At 38.5% G+C, this 26,085-nt stretch overlaps 3 protein-coding genes across 6 annotated transcripts; all 3 read left to right on the top strand.

Annotated features, from left to right (window-relative positions):
* The first annotated feature begins 34 nt into the window (after positions 1–34).
* LOC134193878 (uncharacterized) lies at positions 35–8,817 on the top strand. 4 transcript variants are annotated; one of them, XM_062662730.1, is made up of 17 exons: positions 35–136; positions 650–748; positions 824–1,060; positions 1,158–1,273; positions 2,226–2,366; positions 2,443–3,742; positions 4,317–4,454; positions 5,647–5,772; positions 5,867–6,001; positions 6,943–7,068; positions 7,166–7,288; positions 7,356–7,484; positions 7,647–7,769; positions 7,838–7,963; positions 8,026–8,151; positions 8,214–8,345; positions 8,630–8,817. In XM_062662730.1, exons 1-17 carry the CDS (start codon positions 73–75, stop codon positions 8,740–8,742), a joined length of 3,354 nt encoding a protein of 1,117 aa, XP_062518714.1. In that variant the 5' UTR covers positions 35–72; the 3' UTR covers positions 8,743–8,817. The 4 variants fall into 4 exon arrangements, 3 of the variants coding, with proteins under 3 accessions (XP_062518714.1, XP_062518722.1, XP_062518732.1); XM_062662738.1 differs by having other exon boundaries at positions 824–994; XR_009972120.1 differs by lacking the exons at positions 8,026–8,151; positions 8,214–8,345; positions 8,630–8,817 and having other exon boundaries at positions 7,657–7,769.
* A 2,150-nt stretch (positions 8,818–10,967) lies between these two features.
* On the top strand, positions 10,968–16,765 carry LOC134183014 (2-aminoethanethiol dioxygenase-like). The gene is made up of 9 exons (XM_062650461.1): positions 10,968–11,184; positions 13,665–13,855; positions 13,920–13,970; positions 14,353–14,387; positions 14,445–14,550; positions 14,605–14,653; positions 14,721–14,803; positions 14,883–14,931; positions 16,425–16,765. Exons 1-9 carry the CDS (start codon positions 11,071–11,073, stop codon positions 16,461–16,463), a joined length of 717 nt encoding a protein of 238 aa, XP_062506445.1. The 5' UTR covers positions 10,968–11,070; the 3' UTR covers positions 16,464–16,765.
* Positions 16,766–17,300: 535 nt separating this feature from the next.
* Positions 17,301–25,687, top strand: LOC134179787 (huntingtin-interacting protein 1-like). The gene is made up of 38 exons (XM_062646747.1): positions 17,301–17,381; positions 17,641–17,704; positions 17,774–17,919; positions 18,002–18,058; positions 18,127–18,207; positions 19,666–19,739; positions 19,803–19,864; positions 19,933–20,015; positions 20,071–20,125; positions 20,178–20,235; positions 20,293–20,368; positions 20,435–20,575; positions 20,802–20,923; positions 20,990–21,071; positions 21,139–21,180; positions 21,240–21,290; positions 21,346–21,412; positions 21,476–21,564; positions 21,625–21,693; positions 22,091–22,204; positions 22,278–22,362; positions 22,422–22,511; positions 22,574–22,660; positions 22,718–22,825; positions 22,883–22,957; positions 23,028–23,092; positions 24,112–24,192; positions 24,252–24,281; positions 24,335–24,393; positions 24,454–24,484; positions 24,540–24,602; positions 24,658–24,758; positions 24,832–24,922; positions 24,983–25,055; positions 25,110–25,169; positions 25,224–25,294; positions 25,355–25,462; positions 25,520–25,687. Exons 1-38 carry the CDS (start codon positions 17,301–17,303, stop codon positions 25,541–25,543), a joined length of 2,916 nt encoding a protein of 971 aa, XP_062502731.1. The 3' UTR covers positions 25,544–25,687.
* The last annotated feature ends 398 nt before the right edge of the window (positions 25,688–26,085 follow it).

Below are 26,085 nucleotides of genomic sequence, written 5' to 3' on the forward strand. Positions count from 1 at the left end.
ACGCGGGATTGGGGTCTGGCTATGCAAGACTAGACTACATGTACACGTAGTTGCACGTACAGGCCTAGGATCATGAGCGGCACTAAAGAGAACATGGAATGTGAAAGGAAGCCTAAGGAAGAAGGCGAATCTGCTTGTAAGATGTGCAATTATCTATCTAACTCTAGCTAGACTAGCCTACTCTACTAGAAGACCTACGCTTGTAGTAATTGTTTGTCAGTTGGGAGCGTGACATCACAGGGAAAGCGACAAAAACTCTGTTGGAGCTATCGGTGTTTCTGGGGGGTTCTAGAGCGTAGCTACTAACCACAAAGCTTGAAACTTCAAAGCCACCTCAAACCACAGCTTCTACTGTTCATCTTGCTTGCAGAAGCGCTGCCAGCACTTGAGAGCATTCCATCTAGATGGATTAGCTCATGATGCAAGCTGCAAAGTGATGGCAATGTTTCAGCAAGCAAAATGGACGGCAGAAGGCGTGTTTTTGAGGTGGTTGGAGTTTTAGATCGTGATTTTTAGTAGCCACGCCCTTAAAACCTCACAAAACACCAAATGATCTGACAGGGTTTTTCAGATTTTTTGTGCATGTTGTGATTATTCAGAAGTTAGGACTGAAACACCTACTTTATGGCAACAATGTTTATACATTTAGCTCGGTTGGTGACACACTGTTCTCGGTTGTATGGAGGACAGTCCGACTTATCTCAAAATGATCCAAGTAGTTTGGCTAAATCAAGTGATATCAATGAAGGTAGACTGAAATTTGAGTTTTTGTATGTCTGAATTGAAGCTGCAACAGCAAGATCATTCATTTTCTTTTGTGCAGAAGGAGCAGCATCATCGGCTGTGCAACCTTTGCTACCACTAGAACCAAATGATATATGGCCAATGTCTCAAGACGACTTAACAAATATTTTTGTTCAAGAAAAACGCAAAATTTCAGAAATAGTTGGTTTGGCTTTTGAACATGAGCTTACTCAACACCACCATACCTCAAGTAAGCAAATAAAGAAAATTGAGAGTCTCTCAAGTGGTCGACATCAGTCAACAATTCCACTTTGTGGCAAGTTCTGATCAGCTTGTTCTAATTTATATAGAGATTTAACGTACTATGGAAGCATACACTTTAATTATATAACAAAATGTATTATTTTTTCAAGGTCCACCATTTCCACGGCAGATAAGCTGTGGGTTCTTCTGTGGTCGAGAAGGTGAATTAAAGAGCTTATTGCGCTACTTTACTGTTGATTTGAAAGAAGGGAGACCCAGAATAAAGGTATACAAATAATTCATATACAATATTCAAACGAAAGGATTGCATATATCATGGGTACTTATTTCTTTTTGTAAGACAACTTTATGTCTTTTGCGACATAGCCATGATAATGCATTGGGGTGCTTAACAGGAAACACAAATACTGACATACACAACTACACATGTTTTGCGTGTGCGTACACACACACACACACACACACACACACACACACACACACACACACACACACACACACACACACACACACACACACACACACACACACTAGCCACAATTAAGCTTGCATTCTCACAGACTGCACTAGCACTTTATATATCATGAAACTGAAGGGATTACTGAAAAGAACAACAGCTTGTTGAAATGATGTAATCAACAGGTCGGCGATGCACATTGTGATATCTGTACTGTGTCTAATAAGTTAACACAAGAATGGCAATGCTTGACTACATTAATTTATGGAGGATATCTCAATGAACTACATATATGTTTAGTCATATGTATTACTTCATATATTGTGAAGGGTTGAGAAGATTATGTAGGTAATTATATGAAGTCGGTTTTACAACCAACTTCTTAATTTATACACAACTCTTTCAGCCATATATAGCTGCATGATCTTTTCAGGGTGGTGATTGTATGATACGTTCTTATCCAAGAACTTCATAAACATTGGTTTGGTGATCTTGTTATGGATGGAGGAAAACTCTATGGCACATGGTTTAAGAGAGCATGAAGAATAAACCCCACTGCAGGAGGGAATGAACTATAATCAGCATCAGTAGGCCATCAAATCTCACACATGCAATTAACTTATGTCACTAATCAATAGTTTAGTTTACCCGTGCATGTTAGTGATACATGATGTATAATAGTGTTGTCAAGAAGAAACTTGAACATAGCTATGACTGTCATGCAAAATACCATTGTGTAAGTCCTTGTCTGTTGTGTCAGGTTATTGTAGGCTTTGGAGGCCTAGGAAAAACATCTTTGTCATTCAGATATGCAGATTGCTACAGAGAGAGATATCCTGGTGGAGTCTTTTATTTTGATCTAGGGTCATTATCAACATTTCACAATTCAGTCAAAGACAATGTGAGTTTCATGGCGATTTATATAAATATGCTCACAACAGCTGTGAGAGTGAATGGTGTTTGTGCACTTGTTTCAGCTTGTTGTCTTGGGACATACTGTTCTTAAGCTTGAAAGCTTGTCACAGAACTTTGAAAGGTTGCAAAAACTTCTTCGACATGGCGGTAAGAAGTGCCTCTTTCTCTATGATGGAGCAGACAAACTGCTGGTCTTTAATGACTACATTCCTTCTATTGCTATTGATGTGATTATCACAACACGAATGGCCAATATTAGCCATCATCAGCTTAGAGGAAACAGCACAGTTTCTCTGAAAGTTCTTGGTGTCAGTACGTCTGTGGAGATTCTTATCTCTGGCATGTCAGGATCATCTGGTGAACGGTTGACTGTGGATGAATTTCAAAGAAATAATCCAGAGGATTTTTGTTATGCTCAGAAGATTGCCGGTGATGGATGTCTTGATGGTTTACCATTGGCTTTACTTCATGCTGCAAACTTACGAAGAAGCCAAGGTCTTTCATTTAAGGATCTTTGGGAGAGACTGCAAGACAAGAGCATTATTCAGCTAGATCCAGCAAATGTCAAGGAATGGCTAAGAAACTACAATCTAAAGCAAATAGATGCTAAACTAGCATTATTGCATTTGGAGAGTCTGGATGACTTGAGAAGACTCACTCCACAAGGTTTAGACAACAGTGATCTCACTGTTGATGAGAAAAAAGAGATATTGAAGGCACGAGAGGAACTGGTGAGAGCTCCTGCATACATAACATGGAGATTGGACATTGAGTCTGCTTGTTTGGAGTCTTCACTGGCCAGTGATCTTCTTCGTCTGTCAGCTTTATTACCATCAAATGACATACCTGAAGATATTTTAGTAAAAGGTGTCATTTTGAAGAACAAAGGCTCTACGGAGACAGAAGTACGACGTGCTTTAGCTTGCATTCTTTCTCACTCATTGTTAACAAGTGGAGAGTCTTATATCTCCTCTGTTAATCATGCAGGTCGTACGTTTGCCATGCATCCAATGATTCAATACAGTGTGTCTAAACATCTTTTTCAAAGCCAAGAGCAACATACGTCTCTCATGTGTTTAGGAGCAGTACTTTGTAAAATTTTGCCATCAGCTACTGATTTTCAGAAAGAACTTCATCTAACTGATGGCACTGTTGCACAATATGCCAAGCATCTGTTTCATGTTGCTCTGTATATATGTAACAGCTCAGAGCTATTGAAAAAACGTTGGCTATGCAGAACCGTGGCATTGGCTTCCATTCTTGCAATAAGACAATATGACACACATATTGCTGTGTCTCTTTGCAGTCGACAGCTTTTTGATGCCCGAAAAAGGAGAGTTAGTAAACAGAAATTGGCAGATGGTAAGACTACTGTTTGCTTGGACTGGTATAATGTGTGCTAATAATGTTGTTGTGATATATCGATATATCAATATGTCACGTCATATGAGTTCTTTGTAATATGACATGTGTGACATGCAGACTGCATGCTTGCATATTGATATACCTAAAGTGGCATGGTTGAACTAAGCACATGTGTGAATGCACAGTTCAACATAGTGAGTTCTCTTTGGAAGCCGGTGTAATTCCGAGTAAAGGAGACAAGCTTATGCCACTATTACTTCTTGATGCACTACTGTTTTTGCAGAAAAACAGTAACTGCAATTTTTAAAAAATTAGTTGAAAAGTTAATTGTTTTTAGTAGTTTTATTATTAGCATCCTATATTGGCATGAAAGGTGAAGTTGTTTTATGTCTGTTTTATATGTTATGACATACAACATGGTGTGACATGTGACATGAATATGAGCATGACAGCTAGGCAACACTATGTGTAGATATTAATTATTAGTATGTTATATTTATATAATACAATTTGGCATGACAACAGTCATTGTACTCTGGTAGTTTTGTGACTACTGTTTTGTTACTTGTAGCTCTAGTACAAACTGGTTCATGTCACTCTATTCTACTTGAAGCAGAAGCTGCCATAACATTGTTTAAGGAAGCTTTAGACATTCTTGGTGATCGTCCACATAACAAACAACTTGCATTTGCAGAGAAATGGGGACAAGGTAACAGTTTAGATTAAGGGTGCGTGCATGACTCGTGACATTAATTTTACTCATGGAAGGCGCCAATTCATAATAAAGTGTTAGGAGTATAAGATAATCTTAAAGTAATTAATGTTTACATGACCTGGTGTTTGCATAAACAAGTCATTATAACTTTGGCAAGTCAAATAGGTAATCAATTCTGTTCTACAGTTTCGACTTGCATCCTTGATACATTTAGACAATTTATACGTACTGCATGTACTGCATGAGCCTGTGAAAGTCGATCATGTGTCTTAGATCTATACTCAAAAACAGGTCAAAGACATATGCAGGAACCAAACAACTTTACTTCTTAGTGTCAAAGACAGCAATATGCATATCATGACATGAGACTAAGTGATGCTGCAAGACAAGTGAAAAACTAACTAGTCGTGTAACAGAAAGACATACAGAAAACAGTGAATACTGCATGTACATATGTACATGTATATGAGTACACACACATGCACGCACACACACACACACACACACACACACACACACACACACACACACACACACACACACACACACACACACACACACACACCACACCACACCTTAAACCTTTAATTATACCTTGAACCCGAAACCTTAAACTTATAGCTTAAACACAGCCGTCAGCACTGACAATTCTGTTTCATCAATAGCGATGAGATTTATAGCAGAAATGCATGAAGACCCCACACTGTCACATTTGTGTTATTGTGATCTCCTGGTCTTCTGAAACGTTTTTACAGTTTAACAATTCGTTTGCTTCTGTCACAAATCAGAGGATTTCTTGCCCTCTCTCATTTATTTCTTTTCTTCTGTAGCCTAGCGTCTATTCTTCTGAGCATGCTTCTTGTACAAATGCCATACCATGTCTTTCTGTCTTGAATTAAGTCATACTAATTTTCCTGAATACAAAGAACGTGCGTGTCTTTAGTTACTCTATCTTTCATACACACACACACACACACACACACACACACACACACACACACACACACACACACACACACACACACACACACACACACACACACACGCGCGTGCACACACACACACACACACACACACACACACACACACACACACGTGTATGCGCATGTGTATATACGGACACACCAGAAAATTGACACTTGCAAAAGTACATGTCCATAATGTTGTAATACAAACTTTTCTTTAGCTCTTTTTGAAATCATTCGTGGTTGTCGACTTTTCTCTGCTTTTGATATGATTAAGAGCACTGCGAAGCGTCTGAGAAGTGGTCTGGAGTGGGCTGAAGCAACCAACTGTCAAAGCTATGCTCAAAGTATGTACAGAAACAGAAACTGTGTTTGATTTTATTTCCATTTTGTAGTAAACGACATGATCATTTTTATATGACTGATATGTTTATTTTTTAGGTCTCAACTCAATTGCCGTTGCTCTTCGTATTCGTGCAACTGCAAGCAATGCTGAAGAAATAGATCACTTGTCACAGCTAGCACTAACAGTTTATAGAAAGTGTTTACCTGAAAAACATCCTAACATTGCAACAGGTGCGATTACGTTAATTCAAATAAATCCAATAAAGTGGTGTACTTGGATTAATTATAATCAATGGACTTGTATGGTGTGTGGGCTTGTGTACTTGACATGCGTGTAAACTTAGTTTATTTTATGACAACCAATGTTAACTAGATTTTTGTTACCTGGTTTTTAGATGTGTTTTGTACATGACTTGTTTACCCTCTTCAAACATACTGTACGTGATAAATTTACTGATATAGTGTACACCATTTAATTGTTTCAAGTACTGTATATGACTGTACAAATTCGGATACTCAGAATCTTGTACGTGTTGGAACTCTAGTCTTGAGAATTAAATTAAGTTTAAATCTTGCATGGCAGTAAGCATGTTTGTCTTAATTATGTCAACTAGCTGGAGGTGGGGATTTCTTGGTGAAGTTAGTTATATATAACGGTAAATGGGCTGATAATTTACAGTTGCACTAGTTGCAACTAGCTATTAGCAGAATTCATCAGCTACAGAAAGTTGTCCAGAGTGACAATTGACTATGCTATGTCGTTATCCTGGAATTAATGTTCTGAAAAACTGCTCAAACACTGTGTGGTTAATTGTGAGATTTTTACAGACTTGACAGACTTCTCCATCTCTGGCTCCTTCGTGAAGATTTTAATTACCCAGTGCTTGTAATGCTAGAAACTGAAACATGTTCTTTCATGATAAGAAGTCATGGTCATCGAGATATCATTATTAGGATTACTTGTTTACATACAACTCAGTCTTAGAGACATACTATTGAATCGTGGTCAAATTTGCAGAATAAGTTATATTTGAAAGAATTATTGAGAAACATAATTTTCACATTAGTTCTTTTTGGCATATTAAATAGATAACATGTTTGATTATAGAAAGACAACTAGATTGTAAGATAGTAACAGAATTTGTAATGTATTACACTGGTATTTTTATTAGAATTAACGAACAGTGCTCATGCTTATTGCGACCAAGGAATGTACTCAAAAGCCGAAAATTTTGCCAATAGAGCACTGGAGATGCAGAAAAAGTGCCTACCACCAAACCACCACCACATTGCATATAGTGAGAAGTTATTCTTGTGTTCGATCAAACTGTCATGTATTACATGCAGGAGAAAGAAATGCAGTGTTTAATGGAGAAAATTACTACTCATTTGCAGGCTGGTGGTTTCTAGGAACGAATTACATGCATTGGGGTCGGCATGATGCTGCTGAAATCTACTTGACAAAGGCACTTGATTGTGTTAACTCTTACTCAGTTGTTACATATACTACACTTTACAGTACAAACTTTCAACATCGCAAATAACCTGGTTACTGTCATAGCTTAGAGGATTGTGTTTTTACTAGCTTTTCAATCCGTAGCAGAGTGGTATGCTATGGGGAAGAAGACAGATTTGGCCATAAACTATTTGGGAAAGGCAAAAGATGTAATGCAACAAGTAATAGGAGACCACGACAAGCATGCCAAGGCGAAAGGTTGTGACTTATTATCCATTAATTGAAGTAGTAGTATATGTATATCTGATGTAATAAACAGCTTGATAAAATTGTTTTATATTTTGTCATTGCTATTGAATAACATATTACAGTAAGTAAAAGATTGATGGAAATTGCTTGCTAATGTCTCTGTTAATCTAGCATTGTACAGGTGTGGTCGTTGTTGGATGTTGCTTCATGAGGTACAGAAAGCTGAGCAATTTTTGAAGGAAACTTTAGATTTGCTTGAAGATGAGCCTAAGGACAACTATATCATAATGCAAGGTGGAAACCTTAATTACTTAACTTAAAAGGTGTTATATAGCTAGATTATGTGTGTTTGTTGTGCTAAGCAAAGGGACTGTTGTGTCAGTGCCTTGTAGTACAACGAAGATTTAGTGAGGCTGAGTCATTGCTTACAAATCTTCTCAAAGTTCAGGATTCTTTCAAGTCACAGTTTTGCCCACAAAGAGGAGAAAGTCAAATTTTGTGCCTGTTATAAATTTTCATTTAGAAAATAACTTTTGTGTCTTAATACTAGATCTGCACTGTCTTGGTGTTTGTCTATTGGCACTGAATAATCCTGGTGATGCAGAAACTTCATTTAGGAAAGCTGTTGATATAAGAGAGCAGTACCTTGTAGCAAATGACAAAAGAACAGGGGAATGTAAGTAACCTTTATTATTAGTTTGCAGATAATCAACAGTATAAACAGAATGATATCTTTAGCATATCATCAACTTGCTATTTGTCTCAAACTGCTTGGGAAACATGATGAAGCGAAACAGTTTGTAAGTCGCTCTTTGCACATTGAAAGACTGCACAGCAATGGTGGACTTGTCAACTACAATGCATCTGGAGGTATGACATAGAAATGTGAATTTTGTTTGTGTCGTTTGGAATATTGCTAATATAATTGTTTAGTCATCTAGCAACGTGCAGGTACAATCATTTTTATTAAATATAAATATAAGGGTGATTGTAGCTGCACTACTATTACAGATTAATTTAACTTTACAGTGTCAACTAACAAAGGATCTTATGCCCATTCTAAGTACAAATTGTATGCACATTAATTACTTATTTATAATTAATTATAGGTTTGCGATTTCATTTGTACTATAATCTGTTTATATGATATCTAGTGCTCGCAAAGACAAAATCGATGCTGCTGAATGCGTTGGCTATGATATACTGGCAGAAGTTTCTACTTTTTGTGATCATTTTTACAATTGCAACTAGTTTATATTTTGTCTAGTAATAAATTGTTGCATTTGTTTGCTACTAATTTTGATTGTATTTAGTATTATATACTACTTTTACACTGCAGCTTCAGCAGAAATTGTACGTGTCGTACCATGCGCGCACTGATGATTGCTTGTCACGTAAATCAAATTCTTTCCTTTGAAAATCCCGGATTAGCGCCTGGTAAACGTCCAGAAAGCATCTCCCGCGGTAGATCTATATTCTACAAGCTGCATTATATTATGCATGTAACTCCGTGTGTACGCGCAGAGCGCATCGTTTATTGCCGGGGATATCGAAAAAGCAAGATATTTTAGCATATCCGGGTCTTGAAAGCACGCGTTTGCTCGTGTACGCGTGTCGAATACCTGCCCCGTTCGATACACCTGTTCCCTGCAACGTCAGCAACGTCTTCGAAGGGACTGTCGAAATGACGAGAGTCAGATGAGTCGTGACTTGGTATATATATGTCTACAAGAACAGGTATATATATATATAGGCCCCTCTAGTGGAGGGGTAGCTATTATTTATATTTGAATAAACTATATGTATATATATATATATATATATATATATATATTAAAATTAAAAAAAAAATATATATATATATATATATATATATATATATATTTTTTTTTTTTTTTATATATATATTTATTTATTTCTTACACACCTACTCACATACAGGGAAGTCCCAACTAAGGACTTCAGCTACTTCCGCAAGTATGCGGCTAGATATCATTCTAGCGTTATAAATCCATAATCTAACAGAAAGCTGCTCTAGCAAATTCTTTAAAGCCTTCCAGAAGGGAACAGCTAACACAGCACATACTTTTGAGGATATAGACTTCAAAGTCTCTAGACTGTCTGGTGACCAAAGGCCAAGTGTTTCAACTACCAACGGATAAAATGTACCACCAGTCAAAGATACTCTTGCATGGTGACGATCATCCTTGCCCATTTCTGCTGCTTCTGCAACAACTCCTGATGTTTCAGCAACTCGAGCAATGTAAGATGGTTGCAACGTGTTTCTTACAGTGATGTCAAAATATCCAGGCCGTCCATTCAAGAAATTCGGATGGAAGACATCACCTGGGCGGCATTTGGATTGACCCGAGCTTCTCTGTTCTTTCACAACTTGTTTGGAATCAATGAGGAGTGATTGCCAAATAGACTCACATAAAGCATTATGTCGATTCAGACGATGTGGACCATGACCACACCCAACAAGATGATCTCCATATGGGTCAAGTGGATGACCACATATACATCTGATGCTGTTTGGTGGGAACGGAAACACAGGTAGACCCAACCAGTATCTTGCTGCTACAACAAACTCATATATATATATATATATATATATATATATATATATATATATATATATATATATATACGGGGAGTAGATTATCCAGGTGATCATGAGTACGTAACTGCACGTGACTTTCAAGAACGGGATTCGTGTCGAATAGATGCTAGGCTTGATACACCTATTCCCCGCAACGGCAGCGTCGTCTTCGAAATAACACAGCGTCCAACGGGACTTTCGAAATAGCATCAACAATCAATTTCAAACAAAATAATATTTAAATAACAAACAAACTAAAACAATCAATAATCAAATTAATTAAATCAACGGAGTTTTTTGAAACAGGACACTCGGTTACATTTTCTTTGTCTTCAACAGGATATTACTAGCTAATCAACTAACTAGCTATCCTCAGAACAGGACATCATGAACGGGCCTATCTCTGAACGAAATTTTTCATGAGAATTCTGTCCAGCTGCTATAGTGCTTTAAATTAGAACTGGATACTAATGCAACAAAATATGAACTTGCGTATATACATTGGGCTATTCGATCCTTGTTATAGCTAAAAAATTTAATTTTTTAGCGCGGGATCTATATAATTGAAATCTAGCTCTGAATGAGAATTCTGTCCGGCTGCTAATCTGTCCGGCTGCTAGTTCTTCTGAACAGAGTAACAAATGTATGTGAACGAGAGATAAATTCGCAAAACGCAACTAATAATACTCTGCCCGTGTTGAGAACGAGCACCATTCAGAGGCCTAGGACTAATTATTTCTATGTGCTTTACTTGTCATCGCCAAAGGCACTCTAATTGAAGCCTCTAAAAATAATTTTGAGCACAGACAGGGGAGTGCGTCTTCAAATGGGTGCTTTACATAGATGAGCGCCACGCAATGAGCTACATACGGGGTTTACAGCCAGTAGATAATACGGGAGTTTGTATACATTTGATTACGATTTTCGGAGTTATTGATGTTTTAACTTTCTGACACCTTGGAAGTTGAGTTTCAATCTTTTTCGTATTTAATCATGTCTTTGGTGCAGAGGATCGCTCGTCAGGGCAAGATCACGTTCTCAGCTCACTACAGCGCCCTAACAGCAGGCTCTACAGAGGCACCAGATTTACAACCACTGCTGGCCTTGGTTAGCTTGAATTCATTGCTACTGGTTTGCGTACGTGTTTCCTCTTATCATCTATCTAGTTAGCTCAATCCATGAAGTGCTTGAACGACGTACTAAATTGCATGGCTATTAGGTCAGGCCAACTAAATTTTTCGATGCTCGGATATTTGGACATAAAACCTGGACCAAAAACAGTAATGATCACATGACATTTCCTGCGGGGGGAGTGGTGGTGGTGACGCACTGCCGAGATATGTGAGATAACAAAATAGACACTAAAAACAAAAACGCTGATACAGATCAAAACGCGGAAACATTTGCTGGACCACAAGCACTGTCCTATGATGTTCTAGCAAGTCATGTTACATCAAGTGTTTACAATTTTTATTTTATTTTGTTATGTTACATCAATTTATTATTACAATTTTTATTTTGGTCAAGATTAAAACTGGACCAGTGAATCTAAGCATCAAGAAAGTTAATTGGTGTGGCTCTAGTTGATAGCTAAGATCACACTTTTGTTGTGTCCTGACAATTTCTAGAAATTGATCGTGTGTCTCGGCATTACCTGGAATTTAGTTGGGCGAATTGTAGACTAGCACTCGTCCACTGATTGACCGATCAAATTTCTTAAATTGATTAATTAATTAAACTTACCACAAACAATCTCTTCACTTTACTGTAAAACATGAAAGTTTGTCTTGAGCTTTCAGACAGAGCGTTCAAGGGTGGGTGAAATTTTCAACTTTGATTGATATCCTTAAGGTTAAAATAGTTTGTCGATACTGTCTCTCAGAGCAGGTGCATGAATGTTGATCTGAGAATTTTTTCTTGAGACCATTAAGTTTCTACTAAGTGAGTGTAGTGATGGTGCTAAAAAGCATGACAGAAAGGTTACACTGTACCTGTTGTTGTCTCTCGCAATAGTTCAGTTTCAAATTCAAATTTAATTTAGTGTTCAAGTTTGTGAATGATACATAACATATTGAGTAAAAGCACAAGTAACTAATGTTTCAATTAAATTTGCTCGTATAGCATGTGTTACAAGGAGAAATGACAAATAGCAGCAGATGCTCACTAAAACTAATTCTAGTCTTGCCAATCAGACTTTACAGTGGGAGTTAATTGCATACAAGACATTTCCAAGACTAGACCTCAAGTAGCACACAAATGAGATTTGACACCACACACACACACACACACACACACACACACACACACACACACACACACACACACACACACACACACACACACACACACACACACACACACACACACACACACACACACACACACACACACACACACACACACACACACACACACACACACACACACACACACACCTAAATCCTAAAATCCTAAATGTCAGGAGCTGCCTCTCAGAGGTCACGCCCCCAGCTGTTTAGCTGGGCCCTGTGCGCTACTCAGGGAACCCTGGGCCTGCGCTAGCAAACTCCTGGAGCCGGGCCAGGCACTCGCAGGAGCACCGACTTGTAAAGCCAACTGTGGTGTGAGCACCCAAAGTCTTAGCCTCGAACTTCCAGACCAGAGAGCGCGCGAAGCGCGAGAACTCTAGTCTGGACCAAGTCGGTACTAAAATGATTTCGGAAATAGCCTTCTAAGCCAATCAGCTCCTTATAGGCGGAATGTCGGCTGTAAATTCTGATTGGCTTAGCAATAATTGGTTATTCTAAGTGCACTAGCGCTGATTGCGCGCATGTGAAACCCGTGTGGGCGGCTAAGTGCACGCCAGAGCTGTGATGAAGACTCTGGTGCATGCACACATCTTAGTTTTAGTTACAGCTTCAGTTCTTTGATATTTTCAAGCTTGTGGTGACAGGACATGCACAGTAGCGTTGCTAAACCATCACCTTTGACAACTGGTTGAGCGGTAGTCTCGCCAGTCGAGCGGTTAGACTAGCTAGCGGTCTGCCAAAGAATTGAAGAGTCGTGGTTTCATGCCGTCTACCAAGATATTGCTGCAAACACGGCAGATGTCTCTTCTTTGTTCGTGAGATCTCATGGCATTTACAAATGATATGTTAATCTAGGTAAAACGATCCTATGCTGCTGTTAGACTATCATTTAGCATCGCTTTTGATAAATACTTCCGAAATCATTTTAGTATTGACTTGGTCCAGACTAGAGTTTGCGTGCTTTGCGCAAATGTGTGTTAGTTTCTTGCTTAAGGAAATTATGTCATAGCTCGCCATCACTGTGACTTGAACTTGCGACCCTTTAAGGTCCCGGATGTAAACACTTCATAAGATGACTCTCTAACCATCTGAGCTATTGCACCACACACAGACACAGACACACACACACACACACACACACACACACACACACACACACACACACACACACACACACACACGCACATCTTTGTTTGATTTGACACAATTTGCTTGAAGGTGACAAAACACAGATTTAAAGTGTAAATGTGTAGTTAAAGACAGTGCAGTCTGTTGACTTTGTATGCTTGTGTTATACAGGTAAATGAATTGAAATCATCTGATATTAATTTACCATCTAATCCAGCTGTGGCTGACATTACACCTCCAGACAGTGCTCCAGCTGCTTTTATAGACATATTAAGAGACAACCACTTTACTATCGCTGGCTTTCTATTACGAAGGGGCTCATCTATGCCTATTCATGATCATCCCAACATGTATGGAATATGGTAAGAAAAGACAGTCTACTCGTAGACTATATTGCTTTATTGCTTCATATTTTTGTTTGTCTAGTAAAGTACTATATGGCAAAGTAATTATCACATCTTTCAGTCCACCAAAGAGGTACACTTGTGTGTAACTACAGCATCTATTTGTTGTTGTTGTTGTTGTTGTTTTTGTTGTTGTTATGGTATAATGATAATTATTATGTTGTTGCTACAAACACAGACCTTTTAGTTGTCAAGACATTGACATTATTAGCAGTGAGGGCTACCTCGATCACTGAATAGATAGATACGATTAGTGTTTTTAGATGTCTGGTTGATACTGAATGTAGAGACTTTTTGTATGATTTGAAAAGAAATTATTATTTTGCGATTTTCTTCTCTGCTAATGAAGGTCATCATCATCGAATACACGATAACATGTCTCCTGCTTTGATTGCTTTGATTGCTTTGTTTTATATTGTGGTATGACCTTGCTTTCACGACTGTGTTGTTTACAGAATAGAAACAAGTATTCCGCACAGCCATGGATTTAGTGAGTAGACACACTTCCAGTGTTTGTCTTGAGTGGTTTGATGAGTTGCTTCTCAAGGCTACTACATGGCCAAAGATGAAGGTGCTGAATTTTTCACTGCAGCCAGCCCATGTGCTATACTCACACCTAATAGTAAAAACTTGCACACTATTTGTGCAATGGAGTAAGAACTTGTTTCACATTGTGTGTTGACTGATTTACAGGAATTTTTTTCTAGACACTCGGCTTTCTTTGACATACTTGGTCCACCATATAATTCGTTTGAGGTGAAATAGAGTTTTTATTTAAACGTTAGCACTTTGCGGAGTCAGCAAGTAAGGTTACTTGTTGCAGAACCGGAATTGCCATTATTATCAAGAAGTTCCTAAAACAACTGTGTTTGATCAGGAGAAAGCAAAAGAGTTGGATGGTGTGAGGTTTGTACCATTGTTGATGCTCGTCTATATGTAGTCATAACAGCAGGGTAGGTAAGTTAATTACTGTGATTCTGTACAGAGTTCTGAAGAGAACAGAGCAACCACCAATGTTTTATACTTCTGTCAAAGTAAGAGTGTGCTCTTTGTTATGTAATTAATTACCTATTTGCTTTAATTTTTAAGTAAATTTATAGAGGCCTTTTCACACTCCACTCCACAGCACACATTGGCGTTTTCACACCTAAGTAATGCCCATTGGCTGTCAAACCAAATTCAATGCGGACTTAGAGGTGGTTTGAAGTGGATTCAATATGCATTGGCGGCTATACGTAGCACCACGCCTACCCACACTGCTCTTTGTGTTGGTATAGACAGCAGAGATCCACGTTTCCTTTCTGTCTTGTGCTTATGACGTAAATGGACGTACTGTAACCAAATATAGAGAACTCTCTCCTTGAAGAGACTGGCAGCCATAATGCCCACACGTTCTCACGCACGTTACACGGTTAGCAGGGCAGGGATGTAGAGTGACCTCTATAAATGGTGGCTAAACTTCACAATGTTACAGGGCATGCCCACTTTTATGGACACGCCTACTCTATTGTCTTGACTTATAGGGTAGAATCAGTGGCAAATCCAGACTGGAAAAGGGTGGAGTATATACTATATGCAACTTTGGTCCTCACACGTTTGTACAGTCTACAATTTTTATGACCACACCTACAAATGATGGGAGCTATAGCCCGGTCTAGCCCATGCCATGCTACTCCCCTACAGGTAGTAGTGTTTATGACTTTTTGTGGATTGCGTTTTCCTAGTGTGAAATAGGTCAATGGGCATTGAATGCACATCCAATTTGCATTTGCTGCAAAGTGGATTGAATGCGGTTTGATGCTTTTCAAGTGTGAAAAGGCTTTAAAACTGTTTTGTGCAAGAAGATTGAATTTTATTATTTCATATCAGAGAATTAACTGCTATCGTGGCAACTTATGTAATTTAATATTACCTGTATCTCACGCACTGCAGTGATTGGTGTGGGACAACTATATCTCATCGAATTGTATATCAGAGTGAGGTAAACTTATAAGCACAGGCGGCGGAAGCAAATTTAAAGTGTTCAGGCCTAATGCACACTAAGAAGCATGGTCCTAACACCTAAGAAACGGGGTAGCTCACGTAATTTGCCTTCAGCTGTATTACAGTAACCACTAGAATAAGTATTTATAATCTGCCAAACAATCTAAGTCATCCTTCGAACGGATCCCTTCCAGCTACGAAGTCATTAGCAACTTGTTTTAAATTTAAGGGAATCAGTCATGCTCCTTGTCTTTGATAAATATATTACCTATTTAATCGTGTATACCTCTAAACAAGAAGTAGGCACCAATAGTCGACTGGCAAACGTACGTACACTTTGTGAAAGTTGTCAGGCCATACATATGGCCTGACTGGTTCTGCTGCCCCTGGTAAGTTAAGGCACATGTTGCTAAGACTGGTGTGCTGTATCAATGTGGTTTGGAGAGTGAGTGAATTGACATGCATGTTTGCTTGTCTTCTGTACTTTGATTTGACATTTTGTCACTCATGACTAACTGTTGGATTTGTCGCTTTGTTTGTGTAGTCTTACAGAGGGCCGCCTGTGGATGTAAGAAAGCTCTAGCTTATTGCAGTTTGTGTGTCTTGAACTCCAAGTTGTTTTCATTGGAAAGAAAAACGTAGTTCTAGCTACTACATGTAGTAGTATGGTTGATGACAACTATTTTATAGTATCAGAAATGTTTCTTGTGTATGGCATGCAGTAGTGTTTCATTTTTTCCTACTTTAGACTTATGCTGTTCTCATCTCATCATGTATAGCTTATTAGCTTGACTGCATGTTTAGATTTTTGATGTGTACAATGGTTAGCATGTACAGACATAAAAAAACTGGTAGACTACAACAGTTGTCAATATGAACACATCAGACATCCATCTGCAAAGTCAAAGTGATATACAACTTGTACCATTGACTGATCTCATGTGAACACAAAATACTGGATGTATATTGTTCTTTTTATCACACCGGGCATTGGTGCAGTTCTCATCCTAGGGCAATTAGAACACCTAACTAGACATGTTACAAAACATTATTTTTAGCAACTGCAACAGACTGCATGCATGCACATACACACATCTATACACATAGCTACTCTATAGCAGTCCAACTCACAACGCAATCTATGTTACTCTACTTATAACGTTCGCTCGGTTCACCATCCATGCTATATACATTTATATATACATTTACAATTCCTCTACCGAATGCAGAGTCTTAACCTAATAACTAGTCTTCTAGCTAGTGTAATTGACTTATAATATCGCCTAACCTTATAATATTGATGTAACCTACTACTGTTTCGTAATGGACCCTAATAATCCTACACAATCACGGAATAGTGTTTGAAGACAGCGGGCGTTAATTGCGGTGTACGATTTATATCAATAACCGGAAACGCAGTATGGCGGCGAAGTTACGCACTGCCGTCTCGCCTACTGACGTCGTCTACCCTGTAGACTTCGAGAAGTTCGAGAAAGAGCAGGTAATTTTGTGGAAAATAGAGAAATGCGGCAAGTAGCAGCGTGCGCAGCGGCGGAGTGAACGACCGTTTCGGTCTGTTGTTCATCGCTTCTAGTCATTCAAAGTGCTTTCACTCATTCTTGCATTGAAAAAATAATGATTTGTTTAAATGTGCTCGTAGAACGTAGACTACGGTTTTTAGAGTAGAGAAACGGTCGATACGGAGACCGACCTCTAGTCAGGAATCTGACTTCATTGGCTGAAAATTTTTGTGCGTGCAGTTCGAGTCACTGACTAAAGCACTCAGTATGGAAGAGAGAGCGATGAAAGAGAAACACTGCAGAAGTAAGTTCGATGTTGCTGACGTTAACTTACTCTAGTCTTTGAAAGCCTGCGTTTGCATGTTATTAAAAGGTGTGGTCATCGGCACACATCAGGAGAAGGGCTGCACCATCTTCTGGTCGCTTCTCAAGAATCGCTTTCAGCTGGAGAAGCAGAACATTACGTGCTGGAAGGCTGCCATGGTGATACATAAGGTCTTACGTGCTGGACATCCTAATGTGAGGAGAACACATCCATAAAATGTGTCAGAGTATGTGGCTCAGCTGTCTGTTTGCTGCTGCTGCTGCTGCTGCTGCGCAGGTGCTTGACCAGTCTTACAGACATCTTGATAGATTGAAACAGTTGGGCCAGACTTGGGTGTGTTTTTGTGTTTCTCTGGTTGTGAGCAATATCGAATTGAAAACGATGGGTTTGGATAATTTTAGGGGCAATATCTGGATGCATATTCCAAGTTGATTCATGCGTACTGCTGCGTCATTTGTGCAAAACTGGATTTTCATCGGAGGGTAAGTTAGTTTAATACACTTTATGCTTGTGCACTGGCATACATATGGTAGAGTCGCCACTAAGGCTGTATCTTACTTACTCTTTATAAGTTGTGGTATAGCTGCAGCTACTATTCTAGAGGAACTTTTAGTCGAGGGCGTTTTTTGTGTAGGATGTCCACCAATGTACCATAGTCGTCATTGTACCTATCTAAAGTCATTTAGGATTTGATTTTCTATTACAGATTTGTAACCATTACATACCATGCAGTACAATAGTCCAATCATGGATTTATGCAGCAACCACAGCAATGGACAGTCTAATTCATGCCCATAATTCCAAGTTTTGTCAGAAACGAACAGCATTAATGTACCTGTCTGCAACTGCCAATACAAATCAATCATTTTTCTGATTCACAACAATTGATAATTTTATGGCGGAACTGAACATTATGTAACCATTGCCTCCCATGTGATAAATTTCATTACTTTGGCATGCAATAACGGTTTGTGTCACAGAATTTGGTCACACGAAATGACAGTTGTTTGTATGATGTTACATCGATTTTACAACCAACGCACGTGGAAGCAAAATGATGTCAAATTTGTAATACTTCACGACAAGTCAATCTTCAACCATCTCATAGCTGTGAAAGCGAAACAGTTTCAGTTACTAGTTGTTGCTTATTAGATGTAGTTTGGGGACAATTGTGTTGGGAAATTAGTGTCTACATGTGTGGTGGACAAGTGACCATGTTCTAAGGTTTATTGCTCATTTGTGTGAATAAGTAACTTGCAGTTGGATTGTAGATATTAACTAATTCTATAATGCTCAGACTAACTGAAAGATCTTGCAAGAACCTACAGGATAGAGTGTTTCGTTAATGAGAGGTACCGTATGGCATGCTAGAGTGACATCTAAGGCGTTGCAGAAGGGCGTTAAGTTACAGCACTTGCATTCCATGGAATGTTTGTTTATAATTTCAGTGAATACAATTTGTCGACATCCTGTGGTCAGTTTGAGAGAATTTCTATGATATTAATCACAAAATTGTGTGTGGAACATTTAATTAAACTTTTGTCATAAATAAATATTTACTAGCACCAATAACAACCAGATTTACTGCTTAAGTTAACTTTACAGCTAATATTGAAGCATATGATTGGATAAATAGTGAAAACTTCAACACATTAAAGTGCCATCTTGTTAATAGTCTAGAGCATTTTATGCTACACTTTAGTTTATAGTGTTTATTTAGTGTAGCTCGACTAATGCTGTTGCTATACATCTAGAGATAATTTCATGAACACACATCAAGTTTAGGGAGTTTGACATACTACATGCAATGCCTTCTACCAATAGTTCTTTGATTGAAACTCCTCCATGGATCATTGACAGATACTTTGTTTGAGCTACTCAAATTTGCATTGGCCAGGTTAAGGTTGATTGTGTTAACATAAATCTCTGTGCTCTTGTAGAATCCAGCTTTTCCTCAAACACTGAATTTCAAGGATCAGAAAATTCCTGTTCAGGACAACGATATCAACGGATAGTATGTGTCTTGTAAAGCACATTTGGCTGGCTGCTGTTACGTCATTTGAATCTGTAATACTAGTTTTCAGCTGGCCGTCGAAGTCTTTGATTTCCAGGCAACCATACTGAAATTGCAGAAACTCAGTCAGTGTGTAATAGTTAGGTTCTTGTCATGCTATCTAGTAAGTTCTCTATATGTATACACCGTGTAGTATTTGGAAGTTTGGATCCATCTCGTCCAGCTAGTGCAACTTCTGTTCACTGTCGTGTCGCTCCTCTTGTGCCTATTGTTGAAGTTTGATATAACAATACTTAGTATGATCAGTTTGGATTAATGTTTTGATTTTTAGGAATCGGCTGCATTGTACCAGATGAGCCTGAAGTTAATGCATCAATTACATTCTAGTGAGTCGTTGTTGCATTATGTTTGCCTTTGTCGTTTAAGGGTTGTTTTTAGGTTTGCCAATTGAGACTCTGACTGGTCATCGTGAACGCTTTTACAAGCAATACTCAGAGTATGAACATTATTATTCCAGTTATGACATTGATTTGCTATTGCTGGTTTTTCACAGGCTTTTTAAGTTTTACTTTAGTGCCGACAACTTGCAGTATTTGGAGACACTTGTGTCGGTTCCAAAATTGTCGGAGGTTTGCATGTTCAAACTGTATGTCAGTATAGACATGCTAGTATGCATACAACAACGTTTTATTTAGCATCCACCAACATTTCAAGTTGGTGGTCAAATCGTTTCAGATGGTGAAAGTCGTCCAAGCACACAGAGAAGTGCTTCAGTACCGAAGTCTGCAGATCCATTTGTTCCTCCTACAGACCATCGCAAAAGTTTACCTTTTGTGGTAAGTATGCTTGTTTGATGTAACTTAATTAATAACGTGAGAAAATACTATGCACTAAAAATTAATGTTGTGAACTAATTAAGATGGCAGTTCTTGTTTACAGTAGAGTGCTACCCACTGTTATATTCTACTCTGCTATTGTCATGACTTCGTTTTACGTCATTAGTACAGTAGTGTACTGCAATGAAGATACTGTCCTATTTAAGTGATTGTCCTGTTTATACAGCTTGAAAGGAAAAGCACTGATGATCGCTTTCGCGATGCTTTCGGGTCTCCTACTAAGCTGCAGGGATTTGATTTTGGTGTAACAGAATCATCCAGCGAAACTTCTCAACAACTAAAAGAGAAGTGTGTTATTGATTATTTAATTAAATTGGAATGACTCATAACTTGGTAAAACATTATCTTTTATAGAGATGATTTGATTGAGCAACTTATGCGTGAGGTTGTAGAATTAAGGCAGAAAGTGATTGATCTGGAGAGGCAACATCAAGCTGTAAGAATGTCTTACTTTGATTCTGAAATATTGAGGAGGTAGTACATATGTTGTTTTTCATCTGCAGGACACAGCATTGATTAATAGTTTAAAATATCAGATAAGACAGGTACTTGTTAGATAATAGAGTTTGTAATGAGGTTACTTGTTGAGATTCACTTGTAATAGCTTCAGGAAGAAATAGACGAGTACAAAGACATTGCAACTCAAGCTTGTGATGTGAGACTACAGAAACTGTTGTTGTCCTATAGTTAAACAAGTTATTGTGATACAGGAGAATGTTGCACTTAAAAGCCAGCTGAATGATTCTAAGCCTATTGTAGAATCTAAGGCTGAATCAGGTGAGATCTTGATGTTTCTATTAATTAAAGCAATATGTAATGATGGTTTGACTGCTGCTGTAGATAAATTAAAAGCAATGGAAGAAAAGTTTGCAAAGGTGAAACAGATGTATGGATCATTAAGGAAAGAACATGTTGATCTGCTTAAGCAAGTCAGTACTAGTAGCAGAAGTAACTTGTAGATGAAGCAGCTTGCTTAAATTTGAATGTAGCACTCAGAGGTGACTAAGCAAGTGACCACACTTGGGAAGAAAGTAGAAGATTCAGAGACAGCATCAAAGGTGATGGAGTTTTTGTGTTGTTTTTGTGTGTGGAGGGCTTTGTTGGTCTGTTTGAAAATTTCTATGAAAATGTTTGGCATTGCCATTCTGTGTTATGAACATGGAGTGTTCGATTTTATATTACAGTGTTTTTGACACTTTTAGGGTTCACTAACCTGCTTCATGATGAGGGTGGTGGCAAGTGTTTGGGGTCACCAAACTAGCATAGATTCTATTGTTGTATGAGTTTACTATCATTTCAAAATTGGTAATTTGCCCATGCATATGATGATTGGATTCTTGTTCTTAAAGTCTACATTATTTTTCATGCTGCAAACTGGTTTAATTTATTTATTGCCTTTACACAAATTTAGTGGAAAGTAGTGGAATCCTCTGTGATTTGTTTCTCACTATACAGACTTTCCAGAGTAAAGTTACTGAGCTAGAAGATGAAGTGGAGAAATCTCGTGCACAGTCAGCCATTGCTGAAAGTGTGCCTACTTTACAAGCTGCCTTGGAGGAGCAGCAAAGAGTATGTAACAAGCTTATAAACCGGTCTCACTTTATATTTCAAGCATGTATGTATTCGGATTAAATATTTATAGGCTGCTGAATTGCTTATTGCTGAAAAAGTAGCAGCTGAGCGTCAGATGTCTGATGATCTTGATTATGAAAGACATGCATTGCTTGGTCAGTTTTGTTTGAGGAGATCATTGTACACACGTAAAGTGACTTCTTTATTATAATAGTTCGTGCTGTGGAAGAAGCTCGTGTACTTATTCTGCAAGCACAGGAACAGTCCAAAAGTGATCTGTTGTCAGATAGCATTTGTTCGCCTGGTATCAAGAGTTAAAGTCCAATGCTGCAATTCTTGGTTTCCAAGTTGTTGCTGTGGTCTTAGAATACTTTACCAGTCAGGTGGAAAGTGTGTGTTCTGTTGCCACAAAGCTAGAAACTGCTGCGTGTTCGTATGCAGCCAATAGACAAGGTAAAAGAGGAATACCTTTCTTTCGGAATGTTACTGCATACGATTGTATGAATCCAGAAGTGGGTGATGTTGTGGCGGCAGTGAGTGCATTTGCAACTGCCACGAGTGGTGTTGTGTTGTTGACCAGGAGCACGTCAAACACAACATCAGATGAAACTGCAGAAGGTCAGGGTTGTTGCTATTTGAGAATGTGCATCATAGTGGTAGTACTTGACATCATAGGTATTAAGAAGGAAGGGCAACAAGCTGTCATGTTGTCATGTGCTTTCTTGGATGCTGTTCGAAATGTAGATAAAGGTTACTTGGATGCATCTTCATAACTTGATAACTGAATGGTGATTTTTATTGATTGTTGTATTATATACAGGTGGGGTGAAGGGTAGATGTTCTGATTTGGAAGCATCTCTCAAGGATCTTGCTTCTCTTGCGAAGGTACCAACTGTATAACGTTATTCTTGGTGTTACTGTAGACCGGGATATTTTGGTGTCGTTAATATTTGGTGAAATGGTCCAAAATGTCTATTTTTAAATTTTGGCAAATATTGATTGTAATTTATTATTATATTAAATTATATTAAAGTTACATAGTAATTATATTAAATATTAATTATTAATAATAATGCAGCTCTAGTGAGCCCAGTTTCTGCAGCGTACCTCCCAATTCTCTGGTGTGCTGTAGTCATTGTAGTTCACACATGCACGTTATTTGTCAGAGGATCCGGAGCTCTGTGATCGAATGCAACTTACGCCATGATTGGCTTGCTCTACTTTCTGCTTCGGACAAGGAAGATGGTCCACATAATTAGAGCGTCGGAAGCGAAGGACATTCTATTGTTTGAAAGTACAGTACCTTTGCAGAGCCATTTTTGCAACAGCAGACGTACATATGCACAACGAAGCATTCGACAAATTTGGTGAATTTTGATTTTGGCTATTCACTCGCCAATCTCCAAATTGCCAGAATTTTCCGGTCTACAGTATTTTGGTAAATTTGGTGTGACTTTTATTTATCAAATTAGGATAACACCTAAAAAATTTTAAGTACTTTACTCCACGTGCAGAAGGCGCCGATAGAATGGAAGTAACCCGGATACTTCACAAATTCCTGGAAGTTTGTGTGTAGTGATGAGAACTGCTTGGCTAGAGAAACAATGAGTTTCCTTAGAGCAACCCACAAACACGAGCTCAAGTGCACTATGTTCATGACACCATATCCGTAGTGGGCAAGTGGTACCAAATCTCACATGATGCCCCAAATCTCTTCTACTGCTGCCACACCAAATCTGTGCCTCGTCTTACCGAATTTTAGGTTACACCGACAGAGTACTTACTTCTGAAATGCCAAGTTTTTGAAACACCGAAAATAATACATTAAACAGTAGCTGCTTTGTTAATTCCTGTTGAACTGCTGACATCTATTAAAATTTATGTTGACTGTGCTTGTGTCACAGTTACTTGCATTGCCAGAAGAGAATGACACGTTAGAGTCAATAGGAGATATTGTGGAAGAAGAAATGGCAGTAACTAGCCAAGTCAGTATGTTTTATGTCGTTCAACTTTAAGTAGCTTGAATTGTCTATATGTCTCACAGACGATTGAAGCAGCTGCAGCAAAGATTGAAGTTGGTCATGTCATTATTTTGGTTTGTATTGTGTTTCATGGTGTTTGTGTTAGGCAATGTTAGATATGTCGCGATCGAAACATACTGGTGTCACACTTGAGGTCAATGAAAGGTACATACCATCATTGAGTATTGGTGTTCTATGGTATTCTTAAGCTTGTTGTTGCTCCAGGATTCTTGATTCATGCACAGAGCTCATGAAGGTTTGTACACCAAGATGTGACCGACTGCTGTTACGATAGCGTGCTGTGTCTGTAGAGTATACGCATTCTAATTGAGCGTTCTAAAGACTTACAAAGGGAAATTGTTGTTGGTGGCAAAGTAAAGTCATTTATCATGATGGTGCTAATTAACAGAAGTCAATGTTTGGTTTTAGGGTGCGTCTAGTGCTAAGGAATTCTACAAACGAAATCATCGTTGGACTGAAGGTCTTATCTCAGCTGCTAAAGCTGTTGGATGGGGTGCATCAGTTCTCGTGTACGTTTAGACTCAAATGTATTTTGAAAAGTGTGAGTAGCTATTGTCATTGAGTATGACTATTTGCGTTTAGTGATTCAGCTGACAAAGTAGTGCAAGGTTCTGGCAAGTTTGAGGATTTGATTGTTTCTTCACATGAAATTGCGGCTAGTACTGCTCAGTTGGTCAGTTTCAAAAGTAAATTGATATTGCATGGTGCTAATGACTGTCCTATTGACGTGCAGGTTGCTGCATCCAAGGTCAAGGCATCATTGCACAGTGAACGTCTAGTCAGTGTGAAGGCAGCATCACGATCAGGTAAGTTTCTCTACCTGACAGTGAATGTTTGTACAAGATGTTCTTCTACTGTAGTGGCTGAGGCTACAGCAGGGGTAGTTGCTTCGGCTAAGTCAGGGTCAAAGATGAATGATGGTGAGGATTTTGAAATTTTTGATTCTCTGTGTTAGTCATGATATTTGCGTCCAGAAGCCGAAAGTAATGTGGATTACTCAAAATTGTCACTGACACAGGCAAAGAGATTAGAAATGGACTCCCAGGTAAGTTGAGTTATGGTGACAGTATTGTACTTTTAGATCTGTAGTATGATTTTTGTAAAGGTACGAGTATTGGAACTGGAAAGTCTGCTTGAAAAGGAGAGAAATCGTTTGGCTGAACTTAGAAGGATGCATTATCATCTTGCAGGCGCTAGTGAAGGATGGGAAGAAGTAAATTTGTTGTGTGGTGACTCGAAATGAACCTGATTATGATTTCTATTTGACTAGGAAGAGGAGCAGAAAGCTGAATAATTGTTTGTTAGTAGTAAGCCTATTGAGTATAGAAGAGCAAAGAGGACATGTTTGTTATAGCCTTGTAGTTATGGAATGGACATTTGCTACAATCGCCGCAAATGCAGGATCTTCTACACACGTAATATACATTCTAAGCCAACTAGTGACCTTTCTATTTGCTTTTCACGTGATGCGTACATCTCCCACGTCATTTTTTACAGGTGCTTTGGGAATTTGATTCCTATTGTGCAGCGTTTTGCAACGTTTTTGAGTTCTTTGATACTGCGCTTGTCTTATTAGCAGAGTCATTATGGCTCTGTCTAAGAAACAGATGAGTGTGGATGACTATAGTGTTGCGCTCACAAGTGTTGTGCATAATCCTCTCTTCTCAGGCGATGATGACATTGATCCACAGCCAATGGGCTTTGGTAATCCTACATATGCAACTCTTCGAGAAGACGAGGAACCAGGTGGAATGCTTATTGATCTTTATTTACATTGCTTTAGTGTTAGGGCGTGACTGCAGTGTTTTCTAGGGTTTCCTTATGAAAGTGCATATG

This window comes from Corticium candelabrum, chromosome 1 (assembly GCF_963422355.1).
Source record: "Corticium candelabrum chromosome 1, ooCorCand1.1, whole genome shotgun sequence".
NCBI classification, from domain to species: Eukaryota; Metazoa; Porifera; class Homoscleromorpha; order Homosclerophorida; family Plakinidae; genus Corticium; species Corticium candelabrum.